Source organism: Paralichthys olivaceus, chromosome 17, assembly GCF_024713975.1.
Source record: "Paralichthys olivaceus isolate ysfri-2021 chromosome 17, ASM2471397v2, whole genome shotgun sequence".
NCBI lineage: Eukaryota > Metazoa > Chordata > Actinopteri > Pleuronectiformes > Paralichthyidae > Paralichthys > Paralichthys olivaceus.
Window position 1 is genome coordinate 2,071,545 of NC_091109.1, and position 21,683 is coordinate 2,093,227.

The window sequence follows — 21,683 nt, forward strand, 5'->3', positions numbered from 1 at the left end:
ACCAACTGCAAAGTGTTAAACACCAGAGCTAAACATAACAGAGCCAGAGCTGTGTGTCACATGGGTGTAAACTTTCATCTGTAAGACAAGAGCTGCAGTTTGGTCAACCTGAGGAGGAGGTGCTGTGATGAACTGCAGCAAATGCTCCACATCTGTCAAGTAGTCTAATTTATTGCGGACTGCATTAGACGCTGATGCCCGAAATATACACTTTCCCACTGTGGACCTATGCACATTCCAGGTGTTCCCTATCATCCACGTTGTCTTGTTTAGTTAAAAGGAAAAAACTGCACTCTGTCTTTGGAAAATGTATTTCAAACATTTAGAAAAGAAACGCTGCCAAGTCGCTGCCATGCTTTTCTCCGTCCACCCCCAGTATCTCCACTGTGAACGGCCGACTGGAAATAAAAGCGCAGGAGATCACAATAAGGCTGCAGACAGATTCTTGGAGTCGGTCCTGTCAGAGGTGAAATCATCCCCGTGTGCCTCTGTCTCTGATTTACCCTTTGAAGTTTGGTTCATACCTTCGGCCCCCGAAGTTGAATCCAGATGTCGGGAAGCATGCAAAGGTTTGCAAAGCGCAGGTACAGAGAGAGAACACGAGGAAACACCCATCTTGACTTGCTCACCTTTTGTTTCTGGTGGTCATAAAACCTGGAATCTCTTGTCAATATATCAAACAAAATGTCAACAGTGGTGTCATTAAAGGTAGTCCATCAAAATGAAGGATTCTCAAACTTGCATGTGGCTACCATGACTAAACTGAAGACGAGGGCATGTTTAACATCAGCAAGAAAATACATGTTCTGTCAATTAGTTTAGCAAGAAAACAAATCACTTAGCTGATCAGTATAAAGTCTAATGACCAACAGAACATCTTCTGACAAAGATAGATCTCAAGAACCAAGAAAACATGGAAATGAAACCGATAATAACATGATAGCAGAACCAGAATGGCACTAGGGATAGAGTGCATACCTCCTGCCAAGGCCCAACAGTGCACATTCATGAAGAGAAAATAATAATTCTGGAATCACCACCGTGATCAGCATCCGCACCAAACTTTATTGGGTTCCTTCATGACCAATATTACAAACAAACTGGAAATCCAAGATGCACAAAATTATACGTACTCGCAGAAATGAATCCCTGAAAGCCTGATTTTATTTTTTCAGCAAGATCCATGAATTATTCTCAGCTAAAAAACAGACAAACAGGTGACAACATAACCCCCAGAGATAATAATCAATAACCAAACACAGAGAGACTGGAGGTGGAGAATCTGCAGGCTGCTCAGTACTTGACAGTGGAACTAATCTATCTGTCATGTTATCATTTGGCAGTCCATGTAAATACCAACTGATTTTCACACTTGTCATTCATAAGTGCACATTATGAATGAGTGAAAACATTAACTGTGTTTATTCCCACATCATGAGATACTTGACTACAGAATCCTTAGTTTAATTTATCCCCCTGATGAAAGCTATAAGTATCTGTTCTCCGGTAGCTGATCGGTCGTTGTGAGGGTCGACACACTGAAGTCAGATGAAGCTCCTCGGGCTGAGTAGCTGGTGGAATGTGAGGGCACGAGGTTAAAAAGGTCGTAGACATTTCACCTCCGCTCTCTGGAAATCCTGTCAAGAAAACGACCCCGTCCCTGTTAAGCCAGAGGAGGAAGAACAACAACATAACTGCGGCTGCTGTAGTAAACTTAAGCTCGGGCTAATCGAGCGACGAGCGGTTGCAGAGTAGCGCCCTGAAAAGAGCTCAGACCTGATTAGCTGGTCTGATTAACACACTGGCACTGCGCTTGAGACAGTGTGTAAAACTCTGTCTGGCTCGACTCATTATCGGCAGCGATCAGAGGCGGGTCCTTCTGTCAGAGCGGCTTATATGCCCGCACACCCCACACCCACCCATCACAGTGACACTCGGGATTAGACACGGCTGTGGCGCCACTCCGCTGACCACTCGTCCTCTCAACCGGGGAGATGCTGTACCTCTAAAACCCAAAAGACTACAGATCTGCTGTAAACTGACAAGTCATTAAACTTGTGCTTCTTCTTATATATCAACATCAGACTCCAGCAAAGGGAGTGGATTCACTTTGCTCTCACTCCTTCCTTTTTAATCAACAGTAATGGAAACATGACACGCTCTTATTTATTTTTATTTTGGCATTCTAGGCGAAGACGCTGCATTTTTTCCAGGGTACGTTAAGAGGTGCATTGAACTTCTTGGTGTAAATAGCCATGACCTTCTGTTTTTTTACATCTCCTCCATCATTTCTTCATATCGTACAAGATGATGCACGATTTACCGGAAAAAAAAACAGGCACTCCTCTACTCCTCCTCTAATCTAATCTAATCTCATATTTATTTTAGCGTTTCATAAACCTGAGCAATTCAACCACAACTCTTGGTGTAAAAGAGGTGAACGTGTCATTTTATGCAGAGTTGGAAGATGCTGTTAAAAATCTACTGCACAGCTTCTGTTCCTGACGGTCAGTGGAGGGGGTGGATGAATAAAAAACAGATGTTTGCACAGCACCTGATTGTGTGAGCTGAGATACAAGGTACAACAAAGAAGTACTTTCTTGAAAAAAACAACTTGGGTTATAAATATTTTAGTATGTAATATTCCAAAACATGTTTGTTGGTTCATCTCTGCTCTCATGATACTCACATCATTGAAGGGACACTACGAACAGGGACACCATGAATGATCCTTTTTTTTTCTCTGTGCAGTTTAGGTATTAACAGGAAAAATACTCCCTCCCTGTTCATGTTTTCTCTGATCATGCTTTGATTTCTCGCAGGGAGGCGATGCATGCTGGGAGCCGGCGTTATCGAGCTGACCTCGGTTCTGAGGAGCAAAAGTGCAGCAGAGCCAAGAGCCCACAGAGCGAAGTATGTGGGGGACAGGCCAAACGCTGCATTACCTCAAAAAGCCTCAGAGGGAGAGTTTACAGTACATTTGCTGTCTATAATGACAAATGAGCTGCAATTATATGGCTTTGTTCAGCATGAATTGGTGGGAGGGTGCACATGTCCTGCAGCATATTATTGATGTGGACGTTGTTACTAAATGCAGAATGTTTCCACGCTCAATTTATAACAATGATCTGCTTCTGACGTGCTGGAAGAGCTCCTGAAAAGGCATCTGTTCTTTCTTCTCATTCGTTCTTATTTCAGTTCTTTTTTATTGCCTTCCTCTCAGGGGACATATTTGATTAAGACGATGAAGACTTCTTTTATAAAACACTTGATTAAATCTATTTCAGGGAAAAACATTACAACATAAGAATGTTGATTATTACTCACATAAGTGCATTTTCCCCTACAGCGTGTTCACTTAGTAATAAAGCTCCAACTTGCCAAGTTAAAACAAGTTTGGCAAGTTTTTCTTTGTTGAATCAAGCAATGAAGGTCATCACCACACCGTATAATAACATTCTGATATTTGCGATGACTTCACTCGTAATATAAAACTATAATGACACATGACATTTACCTAGAACGGACCACATTTTTGTTACACGTTGATGCAGTTGAAAAACTGGGCTGAGCATCAGGATCATGTTAGTGTGGTTTGATCAGTTTGATCGATTCAGACATTTTCCCAGAGGCAGAAGCCAACACACTGACGCCTTCATTTTAAATTTTGATTTGGCTAATTGACCCTGCCGAGGTCCCACCAATACACACACACTCGACCAATCACAAGTCAGTGTCAGCTGTCAATCATGAAGTCTGTTTTTTATAGCATCTATAATAAAGCAAATAGTTTTAACCAAATATGAGGCCATGAACAAACATCAGTGGGAGAACTTCCTAAAATGAAAGAAACATCTTGATGTGTAGTTTGGTCCAATTCACAATAAGGGTTTATGACCTATACCGCAACCAGCCACCAGGGGGGATTCATATGTGTTGGCTTCACTCTTGGGGTCATTGCTTGTGTATTTCATGCAGTATTCTCCTGCCCTTCTGCCATCTTATACACCGGAGCACCACATTTTGCACTGGAAAACAATTTACTTGTTCTGACTCCATCTGTGCTCTCATCAGCCAATGATTTATCTCAGCTCAGAGGTGACAGGCTTGTCCGTCCGTCTGGTGCCCACAGCTGCAGACAGCTGCCCTAACATGGCCGCTCAACCCTGCACAGAACCCCCTGGCCCTGGCGACTCCCAGCTCATCACACACAGACACAGACACCGACACAGGCGGAAGGAGGGAACTCGGCGAGCGTGCATGTGTGTCTGTGATCGGTCAAGCGGCTCAGTTTGTGCTGCCCCTGGGCAGAGAGAGTGGGGGAGATAGAGAGAGAGGGGCCAGAGGATGGGTGGCGGTCGGGCCAAAGGGATGTTATCTCATCTCCCTTTGGGTGGGATCCAGGTCTTTGCAGGCCTGATGAGGAGAGGAGGAAATTAAACCGCTCGCTTTTGTTGTGGGTTTAAAGATCACAGAGGGTGAGGGGAGAGAATCTAGGGGGAACCTTGTATAGGAATAAATCAGTCCTTGTGTGTGTGTGTGTGTGTGTGTGTGTGTGTGTGTGTGTGTGTAAATGCTGGGTGGAGTGGGGTCATCAACTTTTCAAAGTAAAGCGATATCATCTTCCCTACCTCCGCTTGACCTTGATAAATCTCCGCCTTTGTAACTCAAACCACCAGAGACATGTTGCGTCTCACCTCCAAAGCACGCACTGTTGCCACTGATGTTGCCTTTCCTGTATGGTCGGTACCAGACGTGAGAACACGAGCAGGTCGTCCTCTGTCACACACTGTGCAGCACATTGTGAGCAGAGATTATTTGTTTTCTAACCGTTTCTCCTCAAGGCAGAATAATTACACCTCCCCAAGACACCACATGAAAAACACTCGAGTAGACTTTGTTTTTGTTTTAATTTACTGCTGTTGACATTAGCGAGGCTTCAGTGCATCCCTCTTGACATCCACAATTAGATTATGTCAAACACAACCTTCAATCATTTTTGCCGCTGCATTGAATTGCCAAGAATTCATGCTCAAACCGGTCTGAGTTGTGACAGCATCTGATTCCCTGACGCGATGAATTCAAAATGCATCATCAATCTGAATCTCTTATGAGCTTCAATCCAAATTCAATTTAAGTGAATTTAAGTGTCACTTTATCTCTGAATTCAGTGTTTCAGCAGACAAGGGAAAGACCTTCAAACTTTTTCTCAATCACCCAAAACCTTTTTTACAGTTATTTCCACCTAAGAAGGACAATAACTTCTTAAAATCAACTTCTCTATGACCTTGGAAGAACCCAAAACATATTTTTTTTACCAATTCACAGACACTCACACAAAATAATAATCCTCTTCTCGTAGCGTCTTAGAACCCGGTCACACATTATCAGTTTAACCAGCCAGGAGATGGTCTTGTAGGTACACACAAACTATATATATATATATATATATATATATATATATATATTATATGTCATAAATACAGGTTGTCTTAAATCAATGAAAGCTGCAATAACGATTTCTTGCCACTTGGGGGAAAAGCAGAACCACAGAAAAACGTGATATTTTCTTATTTCATAAAGTTGTTATTCTTAGATACAAACTTCAGGATTTCTTTTGAATTGTTTCTGGCCGAGCAACAAATCCATTCTTCACTCTCCTTTCTGTTCTGTTATCCACCACCTGAGCTGTTTTCGCAATGTGATGATTTTGCAAAGTGAAAAATGAAAACTGAAAGACGCTAAAACGCTCCAGTTTTAAGTCAGTTGAAATTGGTCCACATGCCCAGTGGAAATAAATAAGAGTAGAGACAAGTTACAGACGAATCCACCAGAGGTTCAGTTTAGATAGATTCTAATAATCATTGTGTGTCTTCAATGAATCAACTTTATGCGGTAACTAATTACCAAAAACAAATTATCATCATTAATTAGTGTCTCAAAAATAATAAACACCATCAACATCCTGCAAGATACAGCTCGTTGGGCTGATATGAAAACTTCCTCTGTGAACAGATAATTTGTTTTGCAGTGATGTCAACACCGTTAACCTCTCGTTAAAAGAGCTGCAGGTGATTGTGCGTCGTGGATTATTTACAGCAGCATCTCATGCAACTGAAACACACTGAAACACACAGAATCACACTGAATCACACTGAAACACACTGAAACACACAGAAACACACTGAATCACACTGAAACACACTGGAAGACACTGAAACACACAGAAACACACAGAAACACCCTGAAACACACTGAAACACACTGAAACACCCTGAAACACACTGAAACACACTGGAAGACATTGAAACACACTGAAACACACTGAAACACACTGAAACACACTGAAACACACTGAAGACTGTCCTCGATTTCGCTTTAAACCTAAAACTTCTTGTGCCTCCTCTGTTTGGAAGTTCTGCAGCACCTGACAGACTCCCGTGCACCGCGCGCGCTGCAGAACACAAACTCTTGGACGTTTTTCATTCGCACGCAATAAAGCGCACGCGCTCCCAGCGCCGCTCCGGATGACCGCACAAACAGCCACAGCACATTTCCCCCGCGCCTCCTACCTTGCTGATCGGGTCTGAAGGGCCGATGTTGGGTTTTATTCCCGCGCGTAAAAAGTTTTTCGATCCTTACTCCTTCGCGCCATGCGTCCAGACAAGCAGCTCCATCGGCTCCTCTGCACAGCCTCGCTCCCACACACACACACTCGGTCTGTTCGCCTCAACAGGCACCTACACGAAAACTGAGCCCCTCCAGCGGTGACATCACCAGTCACCATGGCAACTGACTCCACCCCGGTCCGGAAACTGGACTTACCTGTCTGACTGCCTGCATTTCAAAACAAACTCTTCCCACCCCTCCCAGGAGTCCTGCACAGCAGATCACACACACACACACACACACTACCTCTTCAGAAATAGAATTTTAAAAAATGCATTGACAGCAGAACAAGTTGTTCACAAACTGTTTGATGAGTTTGCACCTTTTTATTTGACATAGTTTTTATCCTTCTTTAGTTTGGAGATTCTCTTGTTTTGTTGTTTTTATTCATTGTATTCATTTGCTGCTTTCTGCTTAATTCTTATTATTTAATTCTAATTATCTCAAGGCACTTTACATAGAAGATCAAGACTGTAAAGATTTATAGAGAAACCCAACAGTTCCCACAATGTGCGAGAGAGAAACCTCCGGCAGAACCAGAGGCATTCACAGCTACACAGAAATCTCCAGAGCGCTCAGGTGAAGGGTGGGGCAGCAGGCAGAGGGAGGATGTTACATTTACAGTATATTCAGCTGCGGAGATCACAGGTTTTTGTTTCCAGCACATCAACACCAGTGAGTTTAACATCAAATGTTCTGTGGACATCCTCGCCTGTGTCTTCTAAGTGTGTGGCACCTTTTTTTCATCCTGAGATTTCAGTTTTATTCACATCATAGATACCCCCACTCACTCGAGTTGAATCCCAGGGTTGATTTCATGCTGTGCTCTCACATCGGCTCCTTCAGACATTGTGCAGACCTTTTAACAAGGGACTGGCTGTAGAGAGTCTGCAGGCTCTCACTCGGACATTTGCATTCCCTCATACAGCCCCTCGGGTTCAGTGCATGTCTGAAAGCAGCTATAGAGTAACACTGCCCTCCCGGATGCCTGATATTACCTATGCAAATTCTTGATCAATGCAGTGGATTGGAGCAGGGTTCATTTTGCATGTGGCATCTGAAAAACAGCACACCAAATCCCTCTTGCACAATGCCTGGTACTATCGCCTGCAGCTCCCCTGTGGCTCGGTGCCAGCCTCACCATTACCTCGATTGTTTTGGCTACAAAAGCCAGCTTGCCCCTCCCCTTTGTCTCCTCTGACCTGAAGCAAACACACAGACAATGACCAGGTAAAGTCAAATGTCCACCTCAACAGAATAGCCCTCCCCCCGTCGAATCACTCCACCTCAAAAAAATGCTGACGGCACAAGGAGACTTTATAATCTGTAGAATCTCCCTCTCAACCCTGGATGTTTACGTTATCCATCACGCTGTCCTCAAGAATAAACAAACCATGTCTGAAGCTATAAGCGAGTCCACTTATGGTGAAAACAGGCTTTAAAGTGTGCAGGCGATTCAAACTGCTTGTGGTTAGCATGTTTTCTACTCCTGTACAAAAACACCGCCGCACTGTTTCACAGCAGCTGTGGGAGGGAAATGTGACAGGCAGATTTATAGAAAAGATTTCACATGTAACCTGCAGCAGAAAAAAGGGAGGAGGTAGTTTTGCAAAATGCATTGTTGCCTCAGTCTGCAAAGGGAAATTAAAGCAACTATAACTCAAATACAAAACACTATGAAGATGTGATACTGTCAAAACTGCTATATAAAAACAGATATTTGAACAAACCTGTCTTTTGAATGAAGAACTACTTGTTAGATTTTAAAGATGTAAGATAAAGTGGTACCAGACTGAACTGAACTACAAATGATATAAGATCGTCTACAATGGACATTCAAGCTGCATTAAGAGTTTTGGTGATTTAGGGGACAGAGAAACCAGCAAAAACATTTGCATTTGACATTTTATTATCTTATAAAGTTGTTATTGTATAAACCTTTTGTTCAGTTAAGTCTGGCCAACTAACAAATCAATTATTCATTCTCCTTTTATTTCAGTTTTGTCTCCACCAACTTTATTAGCTCTTTGGTGTTTTAGTGCTTTTTCACTGCTTTAACGAACCAAACTTAAGTCAGATCAAAAGAGAAGAAAAGAAAGAAAGGGTCTTGGTCAGGATTAAAGTTAATCATGGTTCACTTCATTTGCAGTGTGAAAAACGTTTTGAGAAATGTCAAACCTTCGGACCAATGACAGGAAGTTGAGACAGTATTAAACAACAGAAGAAGCAAAAGAAGCAGAGGCCTTACTGGTCTCTACAGAAACGTGAAACCAGAACTAACCCGATGTAAAACAATGTGACACATACATGGACCTTAGTTCAGACTCTCAGGTGAAGTCTTTAGATCCATTGGTAATATATCAGTAAGTGCATCTTTATCATCAATATACTGTAATGTTTTAAACGCTTTATAATTCAAACCAAACAATGAGATCCCAACATTCCACATCACAGCCTCTCTGACTGACCTGCTCCCGCAGCCTCTCCTGGTGGCCCATGATCGCTGATGCATGATGGGGGTATTTCTGCTTCAGATGCTCCAGGAACGCCTCCCTCTTCTTGTCCATGTCTGGCGGCTGCATAGCGAGGATCTCTCTGGGGCCGCGGGCTCCCCCTAACGTGTGCCTCCGGGGGACAGTTCGACTGCCTTTGGCGTCTCCTCTCAATGGCGACGTCCCATTCGGGGAGGCCTGTCGGCGGCCTACGTGTTCGGCATCCTCTGGTGAGGTTACCTTCAGGTTGCTCTTGTTTTGTTCTGAGGGAGAACAGAGAGGAGAGGGGTCAAACACACATGTTCCATGCTGATGTTTTGACATCAACAACAAGTGCGTGCACATATGTTGTGCTTCCTTCGGTCATGAGGGCACGAGAGAACAAATTCAACGATCTTATACAGAGAACTTTTAAAAAAAACTGTGAGCTTCTCTTTTTACAGTAACACCCCCCACGAGAGAAAAGAGAAAACTGATATTCAAAAAGATGTTAATAGTTTCTCCAGAAGCAAAACTGAAACAAACATTGTCTGAGCACAGTTCATTATGTATTCATGCTCTTTTATATTTCAACAATAAAACCCAAATTAAATGCGACTGTCGAAGTGCTGGTGATGAAAACACCAACTTGAAACAGCTGTTACAGCCACAGATCCATTAATGTGGGGCGACACAAACAGAGAGACGTGGAAACGAACTCCAGAGCATCTGTTTATTCACCCGGAACACTGAGGCCGAGCAGAAACAACCAGGTGCAGGTACAGTTAAAGATTTTACTTATTACAGCAAAGCAGAAGGCCTGCGTCTCCAATATTCTGCCAGTCAGCAAACCGTCCACTTTATGAAAACAACAATGAAGTGTTGAAGATGGATATTTGATTTCAAAGCAGAGTGGAGATAAAGTAAACACAACCTCCTTTAGGCACATGAACATCTTTGCACTTTGTTATCGAATCGATCTGGGCCTGAGGGCGCACACTTGTGATCCATCAATATGAGAGATAGTGTATGGAGAGGAGAGGAGAGAAGGAGGAGAGGAGGAGGAAAGAAGCAATAAGCCTGTTTTCCAGACAGGCAGGTATAATGTGCACCTTTCAGAGGGTAATGGTGGAAAATGAAGGACCACACATGGAGTTTAGCTCCTCAACGTTTGAAGGAGGATATTTTAAGTGATTTTCAACAATTTAGTGAGAGGAAAATGTGACTTTTCTTTCCTTCTCTGAAAGCTTGAAAACATACCATGAGCCACAGATTGAAAAAAAAAAAAAAGGAATTTCTCTTCTCCTCTCAAAGACGTGTTGGGACTGAGACGAAGGTTTAACTCAGGGGTGCTAAAACACACTCTCATTAGCTGCAGCGGTTGAATTCCTACTTGTTTTCCTGTGCCGGGAAATTTCATTCCATTTAATTCCTACGGCTTTTTCAAAACACAAAAGTGCTTTGGTCGGTAAACACAAAGACGCAGAATCACGTCACCTACACCATCAGCGCAAACCCCAACCCTGCCCAGGCTCAGAGCCTCAGCACGTCTCATGTACTTCCAATCCTATTTTTAACTCCCAAACACACTTTACCCCCACTGCCAACCGAATTACACTCAGCAGACGGAACAGACTCAAACCGCCGAAGGATCTGACTTTGTTTGCAGGTGGCATGTCAGAACGCTTATTACCTTCCCCATGCGAACAATCTTTGTCTTCATCTGCTAGTTCTTCCTCCATTGCTCTTTGGGATCAACACGGCGCGAGGCTGGGAGAATCGGCTATAACTGCTTGCTTAGAGATTCCAGACGTGGCTCACGTGGAAAAGGGGGCTTGAGATAGGCCCTGCCCCACAGCCCCAGGATAGACTGGTGGGGATTTAGAGAGTCAACTGCATTCCAGGACACAGAGTGACTGGGCCTTCACCCTCAGGCTAAAAACTCTTCTGCTAGTGGTCAAAGGCTGAATGCAAATGTGCGAGTTGGAGACATGGAGCCCTTAAAAGAAGAAAGTGATGAGAAACACATTGTCTCCTCTTTGAACAGGACCCTGACACTAACAGGTGTCAGTAAAACTGTCCGACACAGACACACACACGTATGTACACACAGTCTGTGCTTTATCAGGACTTTGTCTGCAAGCTGTCTCTTGTTTGACTCTCCGCCCCCCAGCTGAGGGGCCCACCAGACACTAGCATGCATCCAAATGTGTCATAACCCACTTCTGAGCCACGTCCGAACTGCTCTCAGCAGTACGGCAGCCGGCTAATGTGTGATTGAGTTATCTGATCAATGCAACCGAATGAAACAAGCGCCAGTCCTGCAGGCGGTGTTGTTTCCAATTAGGAAGCTCACGGGAGACGCAGCAGTGTTTCTGTTTGCGTCCGCTCCGGGAGTTCGTGGAAGCAGCGCTGCCCTGTTGCCTGACAGTTAGCAAACATTCTCATCTGCTACATACATTGTGCAAACATGTCAGTGTGTACATGTATGATGTATATGCATGTGTGTGTGTGTGTGTCGAGGAGGAAGAGGGGGGAAGGGCCGCCGCTGGGCATTTCTTTGCAGCTGCTGATGTAAGGGACCCGATCTACATGTGCAGGAAGACGTCGGCACAAACTGACGAAAAAAAGTGAGGGGATCAATGGCCTAGTTTGTGGGCCATGTAATTGAAAGTGGTGCGATGAGCGCATGAACAAACACAATGCAGCAGCTGACGGGATAATGTCTAACATATGGAGACAAGTCTGCTTCCACCCACTCTGTGTCTGACTCGCTCACATGTTTCTCCACAACAGAAGAGGTCGCCTCATTTCATCGTACTGTGGAATTGACTTAGCTTAATGCAATGTTAACTCTTATCTCTAATGTTTATTCAATTCCAGGTGTAGCATTGTGGAGAAAAAAGTTGTTTTCTTTGAGGAACAAACTTTGCCTCAAACTGCTTCATCTACTTCTGGGTAAGTCAGTGATTTCCTATGTATTCCAGAAACCCCCTCAGAGAACAGGCTCGAACATGTTGCAGTCAATGATAGCTTTAAGAGCAGATGGCGAGCGCAGCGGCTTTGTGTGGTTGTGTTTTACTCTGCATGATCAGCGCAAGCAGGAGGAATGAAGAGTCCAGAAACAGGAGCATGTTAAGTTTTGCTTTGTTTTCTATGAAATAAACTTTAAAAAGTCTAAAAGTAACAATCAGATTTTTGTGCCTATTCATTCAACACAACTTTCCTTTAACATTCAATATGCAACTTCATCCACTAGGAGTCTCTCAATCAAAACAAAAGGCAGCTTGGGTTCATGGGAGTTTTTGTCTTCATCACCATAGTGGATGAAAATCTGCCTGATGCAACTCAGACGCCAATCAAAGACGATATGATGCAATTTAAAAGGCGAGAAAAATGAAACTTGCAGTTACCTTGAATAAGAAAACTGCAATTTTCCTCTGGATTCCTCTGGGTCTGAACATTGTTGGAAACATTTTGGATAATTGTACACAAGTCAACAAAATATAAATCATAGGTTGAGTCGTTTTCAGACATTGTTATATATTATTTATTTCATATCTTTCTTTGTTTGGATGGAAACAAGTTTTAACAAAGCAAAACTAAAATATGGTCTGAAATTTGAAATGCTGCCTTCTTCTGTAGAAAAGTCACAGAAGACTTTGTTTTGCAGTATCAACAGTGAGTTTCCGTGTCAAACGTGTCCTGGTGTGACAGTGACACATACATCATCCCAACAGGTCAGTCCCTGTCGAGGCAAACTGATAATTAAAGCAGCTCCTCTGAACCGGCAATTACACCCTGTGGTCCGAACAACCTGCCCCGCTGCACTTTTCCTGTCAGCAGTCCAGGCCTGAAAAAATGACCTCCTTGTTTCAGGATGTCACCGGGGATCTGCAAGTGAATCACGTCTCACTTCAGCAGCTCAAGAACGTCGCCCCCTCTTTCGCAGCTGCCCGTGTTGAGTAAATGACGGTCGCCTCATTTGAAAGACAACGTCAAACACCTGCCCATGAACACCCGGCCGGGTCCTACGAGGAGGCGCAGGGGCCTCCTGCTGTTTACAGCTACTTTCTGGTTGTCGCTTATTTATGTAGGAATGTATCCCTGGTCGCACTCCCACTCTCCCCTACTATTACTGTCCCATAACTATGCAGTTAGATACAAAGCCCTGTTGTGTGCAGTAAAAGCAGCGCTCACATAGCGATAGCCTGAAGCCATGAATGCACGTCCTCACAACAGCACTGGACACTGTTGACTATCTGACAGAATTCTTATTATTGTAAAAGTTATCGCAGTCGTTACATCAGATGATCCGTTCATGTGGAACTGAGCCTGGTGTAATATGATTAGAATAGAAGCAGCTCCTAATATACTGTAATAACATCCATTTTAACATTAAGTCAGTTACTAAGACTTTAAATATTGCTGGAGAGAAAATCCGCTGCCAACGGAGGGAAAGAGTTTCAGTCTCATAACAGTTGTCCGTCTGTTTGTCTCAACACATCCAAACTAGACTGAACATGAAGATGGACGACGGTGGATAGTGGGAGGAAGTGGAGACGTGTCGTTCATCTTTATCGCCAAATAATAGGTAGATTTCCGTACAATTACAAAAAGGCACTTTGTTCCAGAGGATGTTTTCGTACGACTTTGGGGATCGCCCCATATTTACATTTAGTGCCACAAGCAATTTCCACTGATTTGGTGAAATGTCTCAACATCCATTTTGGTGACAGGCACAGTTCTTCAGATGTTGCTCCAGGCAATTCACGACTTTTGTGTTGACCTTTCACGGTGAGGTTGTCATTTCTATTTTTACAAATCACTTCACTGAAATGATTTGTAGTTTGGTCACTTTTTTCCTGAGCTAAAGAACCACATGAAAATTCAAATGCAGTCCAGTGGGTGTTTGGTTTATTGAAGAGTTGCAACCGACATCAAGGTGCATTACACCGATCCTACAGGAGGAGGCTAATGTGTGTGCGTCAGTGGTGGTGTCCAGCTACACGCCTGCAGAAAAAGAGAGACAGATTTGTACACGGACTTCTCATTGAGCGCTGATTCCACTCAACACCTCTCCACTCTGGAGGTGAGCTGCACCAGACCTAGAAACTGTGTCTGGCAATCCGGCCTGGCCACATTTTTCACGCCACACGCACAAAAACACAGACATTCACACAATGACATTCACACGCAGGAAATATCTCACATCCGATCTGGGTGTCTGCTTCATTCTGGTGCCTGTTCAGCTCGTATGAAAAAACCTGCAATTTTCAAGTCGTGTCAACACTTATGGATTTTTGCGCACAATGGCAAAAACAGTCGTCTCGTGAAAAAGATTCAAGAGAGGCGACGAGGGGGGAAGAATGGAAACCTCTCGTAAATAGAGGAATTCTACTTGTAGTTTGGCCTCGGGCTCACTGCCAAAGAAAATTGTCCACTTACGTGTCCACCAATCAGAGAGGCTGAATGTGACTGTGGTGGAGTTCAGCCTCGGGATCTTTCTCTGATACGCTGTGGATGAGAGCCGCTTTGTTTTGATTTGAGTTGATAATGTGAGTTTCAGGTCAGGATGTCACAACATGCGCAGGATAACAGATTTTTATCGTCATTTATATTTTTGCTTATAAGACAACCGGACTAAATGAATTCAATACGACAGAAATTCTTAAACCTTCCGATTTAAATTCAGTCTATTTTCTTGATTTTTTTCCAGCTTGTTTATTTTCTTCTCTCTGTAACACCCCTTCACCTCTTTGTATGATCTAACCTCTTCCTGCTCTATCTGTGTTTGAATCTGTGCTGATTCAAGAGTGAAGTCCACAAAGCCTCTGTGTGCTGAGGGAGCATTAACCCATACCTGACCCTTATCAGACACCAGCACAGTGCACAATAACAGTGTTTCTCAATCATGTCCTTTATACTGTCCGCTCTATCAGGGATAAAATAAACACTGTGTATGAATTATACAATAAACTCAGATTAATGGATTAGAAAAACGTCACTGGGATTTCACATGTCAGATTTCCGGAAACGTTTATTGGGACTCCTCAGTATAACTAGATTTTCCTCTTCTTCTTGAATTTCTGCATTTTTTCTGCTTCTACATTTCTGTCTCTTCCTCTTTTTACCACATCAGTCGGCTATAATAAGGCACACACACACACACACACACACACACACACACACACACAGTGCATCTTTCAATTAAGATAGTTTCATATTTGCAAATACGTACTTTATCAATGTGTGTGTGAGTGTCTAGTCTAGATACACAGCCCTGTCCAGATCCCCTCCTCTGCTGAAGCTTTATAAACAAACCTGACAGGCAGATGGCCAAAAGATATGAGTTACAGACATGGAGTCTAGTGTGTGTGCATATGTGTGTGTGCGTGTGTGTGCGTGTGTGTGTGTGTGTGCGCGCGTGTGGAAGTGCTTGAAATAGAAGCAGTGGAGGAGAGAGTTGGTGTGATATCAAAACATCCACAGCAGCAGCAGGGAATTTGACAGCTTAACGTTGCACAATAAAGGTTAAATGATCACACAGGAGTCTCTCTGCATATTCAAGTGAGGCTCTTTACCGTAGCTGCATCCAATGAAGTACGGCAAATTGATTTTGCTGCAGCTTTACCTCCATCTCAAGTGGAATTGCTTATCCTGCGCGGCTATAAGACCTGTAGATCTTTAACTCAAGCGCCAAGTTAAAAACCCTTCCAACTGAGTGGACCACAACTTACATAGTTTAACTAAGTCGGATCCATTTGCCCTCGTAAAAAGTAAATACTTAAATTCAGGGGAGAATTCTGTCAAATCAATCATTTTGTTCTCTGTCTTCTCCCTCGTCGCTCCATCTGCTTCTTCTTTCTCCTGCTGTTCGACTAACAGAGTAAACAGGAGGAGGGGGACTTGAGCGGGAGCCTCTGGCAGCCCGGGCATGTTACTTCTGATACTTCCCTCCAAGACGGCCAGAGGACAAGTCAAACAAACAGCTTTGTTTATTGGCCGGCTCCACTCATCAGCACACACATCAGCACCGGATCAATCCAAAAAACAACCCGACGCCTGTTACCTCCTCTCCACTGAACATGTTTGACATGCACTGGGTTTTCCCCACAGCAGGGGGTGCTGTTGAACATGCTCCAGGCATGTTGTGCAATGATCAAAAGGAAATTATACAGCTTGGGATGTGTGTGTGTCTGTGTGTGTGTTTGTATGTCTGTGTGTGTGTGTGTGTGTGTGTGTGTGTGTGTGTGTGTGTGTGTGTGTGTGTGTGTCTTCTCAGGAAATAGGCTCTAGAATATTTCCTTTGTCATTTATTAACTGAGACACTAAGTGCTGCTTAATGAACCAATTGGTGTGTTTGTTAGTGTGTCTGTGAGTGCAGTTATGTGTGTGTGTGTGTGTGTGTGTGTGTGTGTGTGTGTGTAAGTGCATAAATGCACATGTTTGCCAGCGAAACCCCAGCAGTGTGCACACTTCATTAACTCGTGGCCAGAGTAGGTGTAAGTCAACCTCGCCACCGGCTCAGATGTCGGCTGGTCTCCCGTGACAACCGTCTCTGGGCCAACAGTGAGGCTGGTGGTGTCCTGAGGGTTGGGGGTGGAGGGGGGGGCACTGAGCGATGCTGAGAACAGCTGCGAGCGAGACGTGCACTCAACCGCCTAAGAGGAGGAAGCTGCTACCTTGTCTCCCCCTGCCTGAGAGAAACATTTCTCTGGAAACGGTCTCACGCTGACTCGACCACGGCGGCCTCCAGAGGACCAGAATCTCCCGAGGAGATCTGGTCTGAACTCTCTCCCTGGCTGGAAGATAACAGTGCTCTCACTGGGCTGGAAAATGCTTCAGTGCAGTTAATTTAACCAAATCCCCAGTGTGAGTTAGTGAGTCATCTGTTCAACAGCTTAAGTGTGACTATAGGTCTGATCTGAAAATGTATTGTACAAGTGCACTTTTATTTCTCAGCGTCAATACTAAAATGATTTTTTATACCAGGTCAGTGACTGGAGTATATTGCAAAATGCAAAAATACAATATATTGTAAGTGTGTACAATTCACTCATGATGGTTGGAAGCAGGGTTTATGACCTATACTGCAGCCAGCCACCAGGGGACGATCAAGAAGCTTTGGCTTCACTTCTCAGGAGCTGTCATGTTGTCCATCTTTATATAAAGTCTGACATGTTTTTCTTTTTCTTACAAAAAGAGCCACTGTCTCTCTGCTGAACTGCGATCCTGTTATTTCACTGCGGACATCTCACCCGCCGACAGCAGTTTCACAGCAGACACGTCCATCAGCTTGTCCGCCGCCTCCCGAGCGCTGCTACAGCAACCGAATGAGGCGAGAGTAAAATTCTCAGGCCCCTCTCAGACCGGGTGCTTGTTTATGAGATATCTCTTATCTGTTTTGGCAAGTTCGCTTTGTCAACAAATTCAAACACAAGTACACGTTGCAGATGTGCCCTCGAGTTATCGACACACGTGGGCGCAGCACATGCGGTGAATAATTGCCATGATTTACTTTGCACAAACAGCCCTGAACACAAGAGGAAGCACCTGTTTTGTCTTATCTGCTGATAAATAGATGGAGTACGGCACATTTCAAAGACAGCTGAGGATGAAGACGCTCTAGAGTCCTGAGCAAATTAAAGCAACTTCACTGCAGCGAGTTAACTATGCATTAAGTCTGCACCGGCCTTATGCTTACTCCCTCACAAATTTATTAAAAAGTGATTGCACTGCTACGGACTCTCTGCACAGTGATAAGCAGCTTAGGACTTTTCGAGCCAGTCAATCATGAGTTCCTCTCTTTCCTCCGTGCGTATCTCTTCTTCTTCGCCTCCCTCTTTTTTCCGCTGCGTGCTAGCACAGCCTAACCAGAGTTACCCTAAAGCTCATTAACGCCCCAACAGCTCAGGGATGTAATGTCAGGAAATCAAATGCGTCACTAAAGCAAACGATCCCACAATCAGCATTTGCCAAGCTCAAAATGACTTTATATTCCAGGCAATGACTAGTGTCTGCATCTGTGTGTGTCCACGTCGGGGATGATGAAGCCGAGTGGCTCCGTAAGTTCCTGTGTTAGAGAGGTGAGAGCTGCTGGAGCTGATAAGTGGTGCAGGTGGAGGAGGGATGTGAACCTGACTGTGGACGCTGAGCCACCCTGAGAACAACAGTGACTCTGTCCCGGTCTTTATCTATGAAACCTGCTGTCCATGTGTCTTAGGCTGTGTGTCCCCATTCATGCATGTGTACACATGTGCATGAGTCAGTGGGTGGACTGAATCCAAGCTGAAGGCTCTGTGGAGCAGAGGGGCCTGGAAGTGGGAGGTTTGTGAATATGGACCAGCTTGGCCAGACTCATTCAGAGGGAGGGAGAAAATACTTTAATGCACAAACTATGCATAATTCTGTCGGCCAAGTGCATTAATTTCCTCCAAAGCACCACATAAAGAATGTGAATCCTAAAAACCTATAATTGTCCATTTAAAACGTACTAAAAAAGGGTAAGTAAATATTTTCAAGAGCTGCAAGAGGAGATTTCTCAGAGGAATCACAAGAATGCAGGTGACCAACACTGAGGGGAAGTAAGAAAAAAACACAAGTTTTATTATATGGTGGTTGCAGTAACGGAAATGTTGCAGCTTTCCCATGGGAGAGGAGGGAAACACGAGTTCCTGCAGAGTTTAATAGTTTCACACACAGAGAGAGGCCATAACGCACAGACAGGCAGGGGTCAGGTCACACTGGTATACGGATGTTGGGGGCAATCTCAACAGGAACAATGTGACTGATCACATTAAATATCTCCTCTGAGTGTTATTATGCTCTAATCAGTTTTGTATTTTAAGCCTCATTTAAGTCTTTTGTAGTTCAAATAAAAACCTGTTTTAGCAAAGAAAAGAAAAGTTTTCCTGAACCAGAAGAGCTGCCGCTGCATCAAATCCATCAATCTCTGTTTAGAATTCTTCACATTTTAAAAGTTTCCTGCTGAACACTGGAGATAGACGCTGGTTTTTAATAACTTCTAAGTCTTTTGAAGTGATCTACAGTCGTTGGACCTGATTCTGATTGAATCTGTGACTCTCTCTCAGTTCCACACTCGTACCCACTTACCAAAGTCACATAAAACAAGAACAGACATTCATGAATGAAAGAGGAAACGTTCTCCATATTCACAGGCAGTGAACCATCAAACTCATTTTAATGAAGCTGCTATTTTACGGAAAAAAACATTGGTGGATTACAGGAATGTGGATTTAGGTGTGAGTTATACAGAAAATGATAAACGACGTTTTGGAGCATATAAAAAAGTCACAGATTTTCTGCTTGAGTCAGTGTTTCCATTAAAGTCCAACTGAACTTTGTTTACCTGCTACCTCGTGCTTGTGTTTTCTGAATAGAGGTCACAAGTGCATTTTTAACAGTCTATTAGTAGAGCTGGCTGTGGAAATTGATGCCAGTGTTATCGTCTTGGAAGATCAAGGTGAATCTAAATGATCTCCTCAGCTTGAAATCAACTGGATGCTGAACGCTGGTACAGACGTAACATAATAAAGCAGAAACTGTTCTATTCGTGCGGACGGTCACAAAGCAGTTCCTTCATGTGCTATTAGATTAGTGAAATGCAAATTCCCTTTGGATTGGGCTATATTTACCTGGACCGTCTCCTCACTGGGAGCTCTGCTTACACTTCAGTCTGTGGCTGAGGCAGGAACAGGTCTGAATTATATTTGCCATCAGGCTAAAAATAACCCGAGGACAAGACACAAGGGCTCCATGATTTGAGAGGAGGAAAAGACATTTTCAGGGATCCTATATTATTTCAGCCTCAGGAGCTGAGCCAGACCCTAACGGCCCCCGAGTCCTCTGATTGGTTATTAATGACATCATCCCAAGGGCCGGCCCCCACCTTCCCTCCTCAGCCCGACGATGTCATCAGTGCTGAAGCATCTCAGTGATGTAATGCAGGCAGGGCCGTGACAGACACTCAAGATGCACCTCTTCTGCGCTCATCTCTTTTTCTCCTACCGTTTCTTTCTTTTCTATCTGCATCTCCATCTTTTCACTTCGCCCTTTCAACCCGTCAGCTGATAAAAATCCCCTTGCACCTGTTTATTAGTACTCAGCTGCAGGGGGCAGAGATTTACAGTTAAGCCCGGGGCTATTAAGAGCTCTTACATGGTTTCTAAAACGACTGGGAGAAAAGACAGAAGCTGAACATTTACTTTTCCTAATCCCCTCTGTGTCCTGCAGCTGTAATTAAAACACAGATCAGAGATCGTGCCTGTTTTTCTTTTCCCACGAGGTGCGAACAAAGGCACGAAAGCCCAGGTGAGCTCAGCGTCATTTAATTTCTTTTTTCAGCTGCGTGGGATAAAGATAAAACTTTTTTATCTTGTATACAAACACAGAGTGTGAGGGGATCACTCTCACTGCAGATATAATCTCCAAGTCATCAAAAGTGGCACATAAGGGCACCCAAATGTGCAGTCAAACATCTGTGGGTTATGTCAGTTTGTTCCCGTTTTACTTATTCAGACCATTTTTATCTTTTTTGGACGCGTCCTCACATCTGTTTTTTAATCACAGTTGTGAGTGTGTGTCTGAGTGTGTGTGTCTGTGTGTACATATGTGTTCTGGGCAAACATCCAGAGCTCAAGCCGATTAGTGAAGAGGACTGTACCCTGATCAAAGCAGCAGTGAATCCAGCTTACTGAGACATACTGTGTAACACATAACCCCCCCTTTGGAAATGATACTGTACGCTGAAAACCCAGAGACCACCAACCGCAATGCAGCATAGACTCGTAAAAAGGAAACATTAAGGATTTGTGTGTGTGTGTGTGTGTGTGTGTGTGTGTGTGTGTGTGTGTGTGTGTGTGTGTGTGTGTCTTTCCTATTGTCTCGTAGTCAGAGAAAACGCTGGAAATGAGGGAGCAGCCATTTAAACCAAGTGCTGTCATCCTGTGTGAAGTGTGCAGCTGCTCCATAGAAACTGCACGGCTTAATAGTCCAGAGAGAATGTTGCGGTTGTTTTGAGACACATAGAGAACAAGTCGAGATTTTCCCCTGGTGATGTGGATGTTTCTGGTGCAGAGTTCACAACAACGCAATGACACGAGAAAGTCAAACATTCTCCGCACTAGATTCACATGCCAGTCAAACGGAGAGTTCTGGGTTTACAGAATGAACACAGTAATGTGGGCTTTATAAGGCTGTTAAAGTTAGAGGACTTCTTTTCTATTGTTTGTTCAATTCAATATGTTCTGAATATTGGCAGTAAACAGTTTACATTTCCTCTGAGCACTATTTCGTCTGGACAATGGAAAACATGAATAATGTGAAAGGAATCACTTCCTTGCGAACAAATCCACAGAGAATTATCACCAAACTCTCCAGACGCCCTTTAAACTACAGCAAACTTAAGATGGACGACATGACAGCTCCACAAAAGGGATGAGGTTATATGTCTTTCCTCCTTCGTGTTAGTGGATGGGACATAAAAAGTAAATGTATGTGGAATTTTTTTCTCAGAGATAT

At 43.8% G+C, this 21,683-nt stretch overlaps 1 protein-coding gene across 24 annotated transcripts in view; it reads right to left on the reverse strand.

The window, feature by feature from the left end:
- The window catches only part of si:ch211-285f17.1 (sickle tail protein homolog), a 108,037-nt gene that overhangs the window by 36,063 nt on the left and 50,291 nt on the right, over positions 1-21,683 (reverse strand). For 20 of the 24 annotated variants that reach the window (XM_069512955.1, XM_020087473.2, XM_069512957.1 and 17 more), the window contains one exon: positions 9,138-9,424. In XM_069512955.1, the coding sequence (XP_069369056.1) occupies positions 9,138-9,424 (287 nt within the window). Of the gene's footprint in view, positions 1-6,572; positions 6,733-9,137; positions 9,425-10,833; positions 10,987-21,683 lie in introns of those variants that run through there. The other 4 variants (XM_069512956.1, XM_020087475.2, XM_069512969.1 and 1 more) reach the window with 4 other exon arrangements.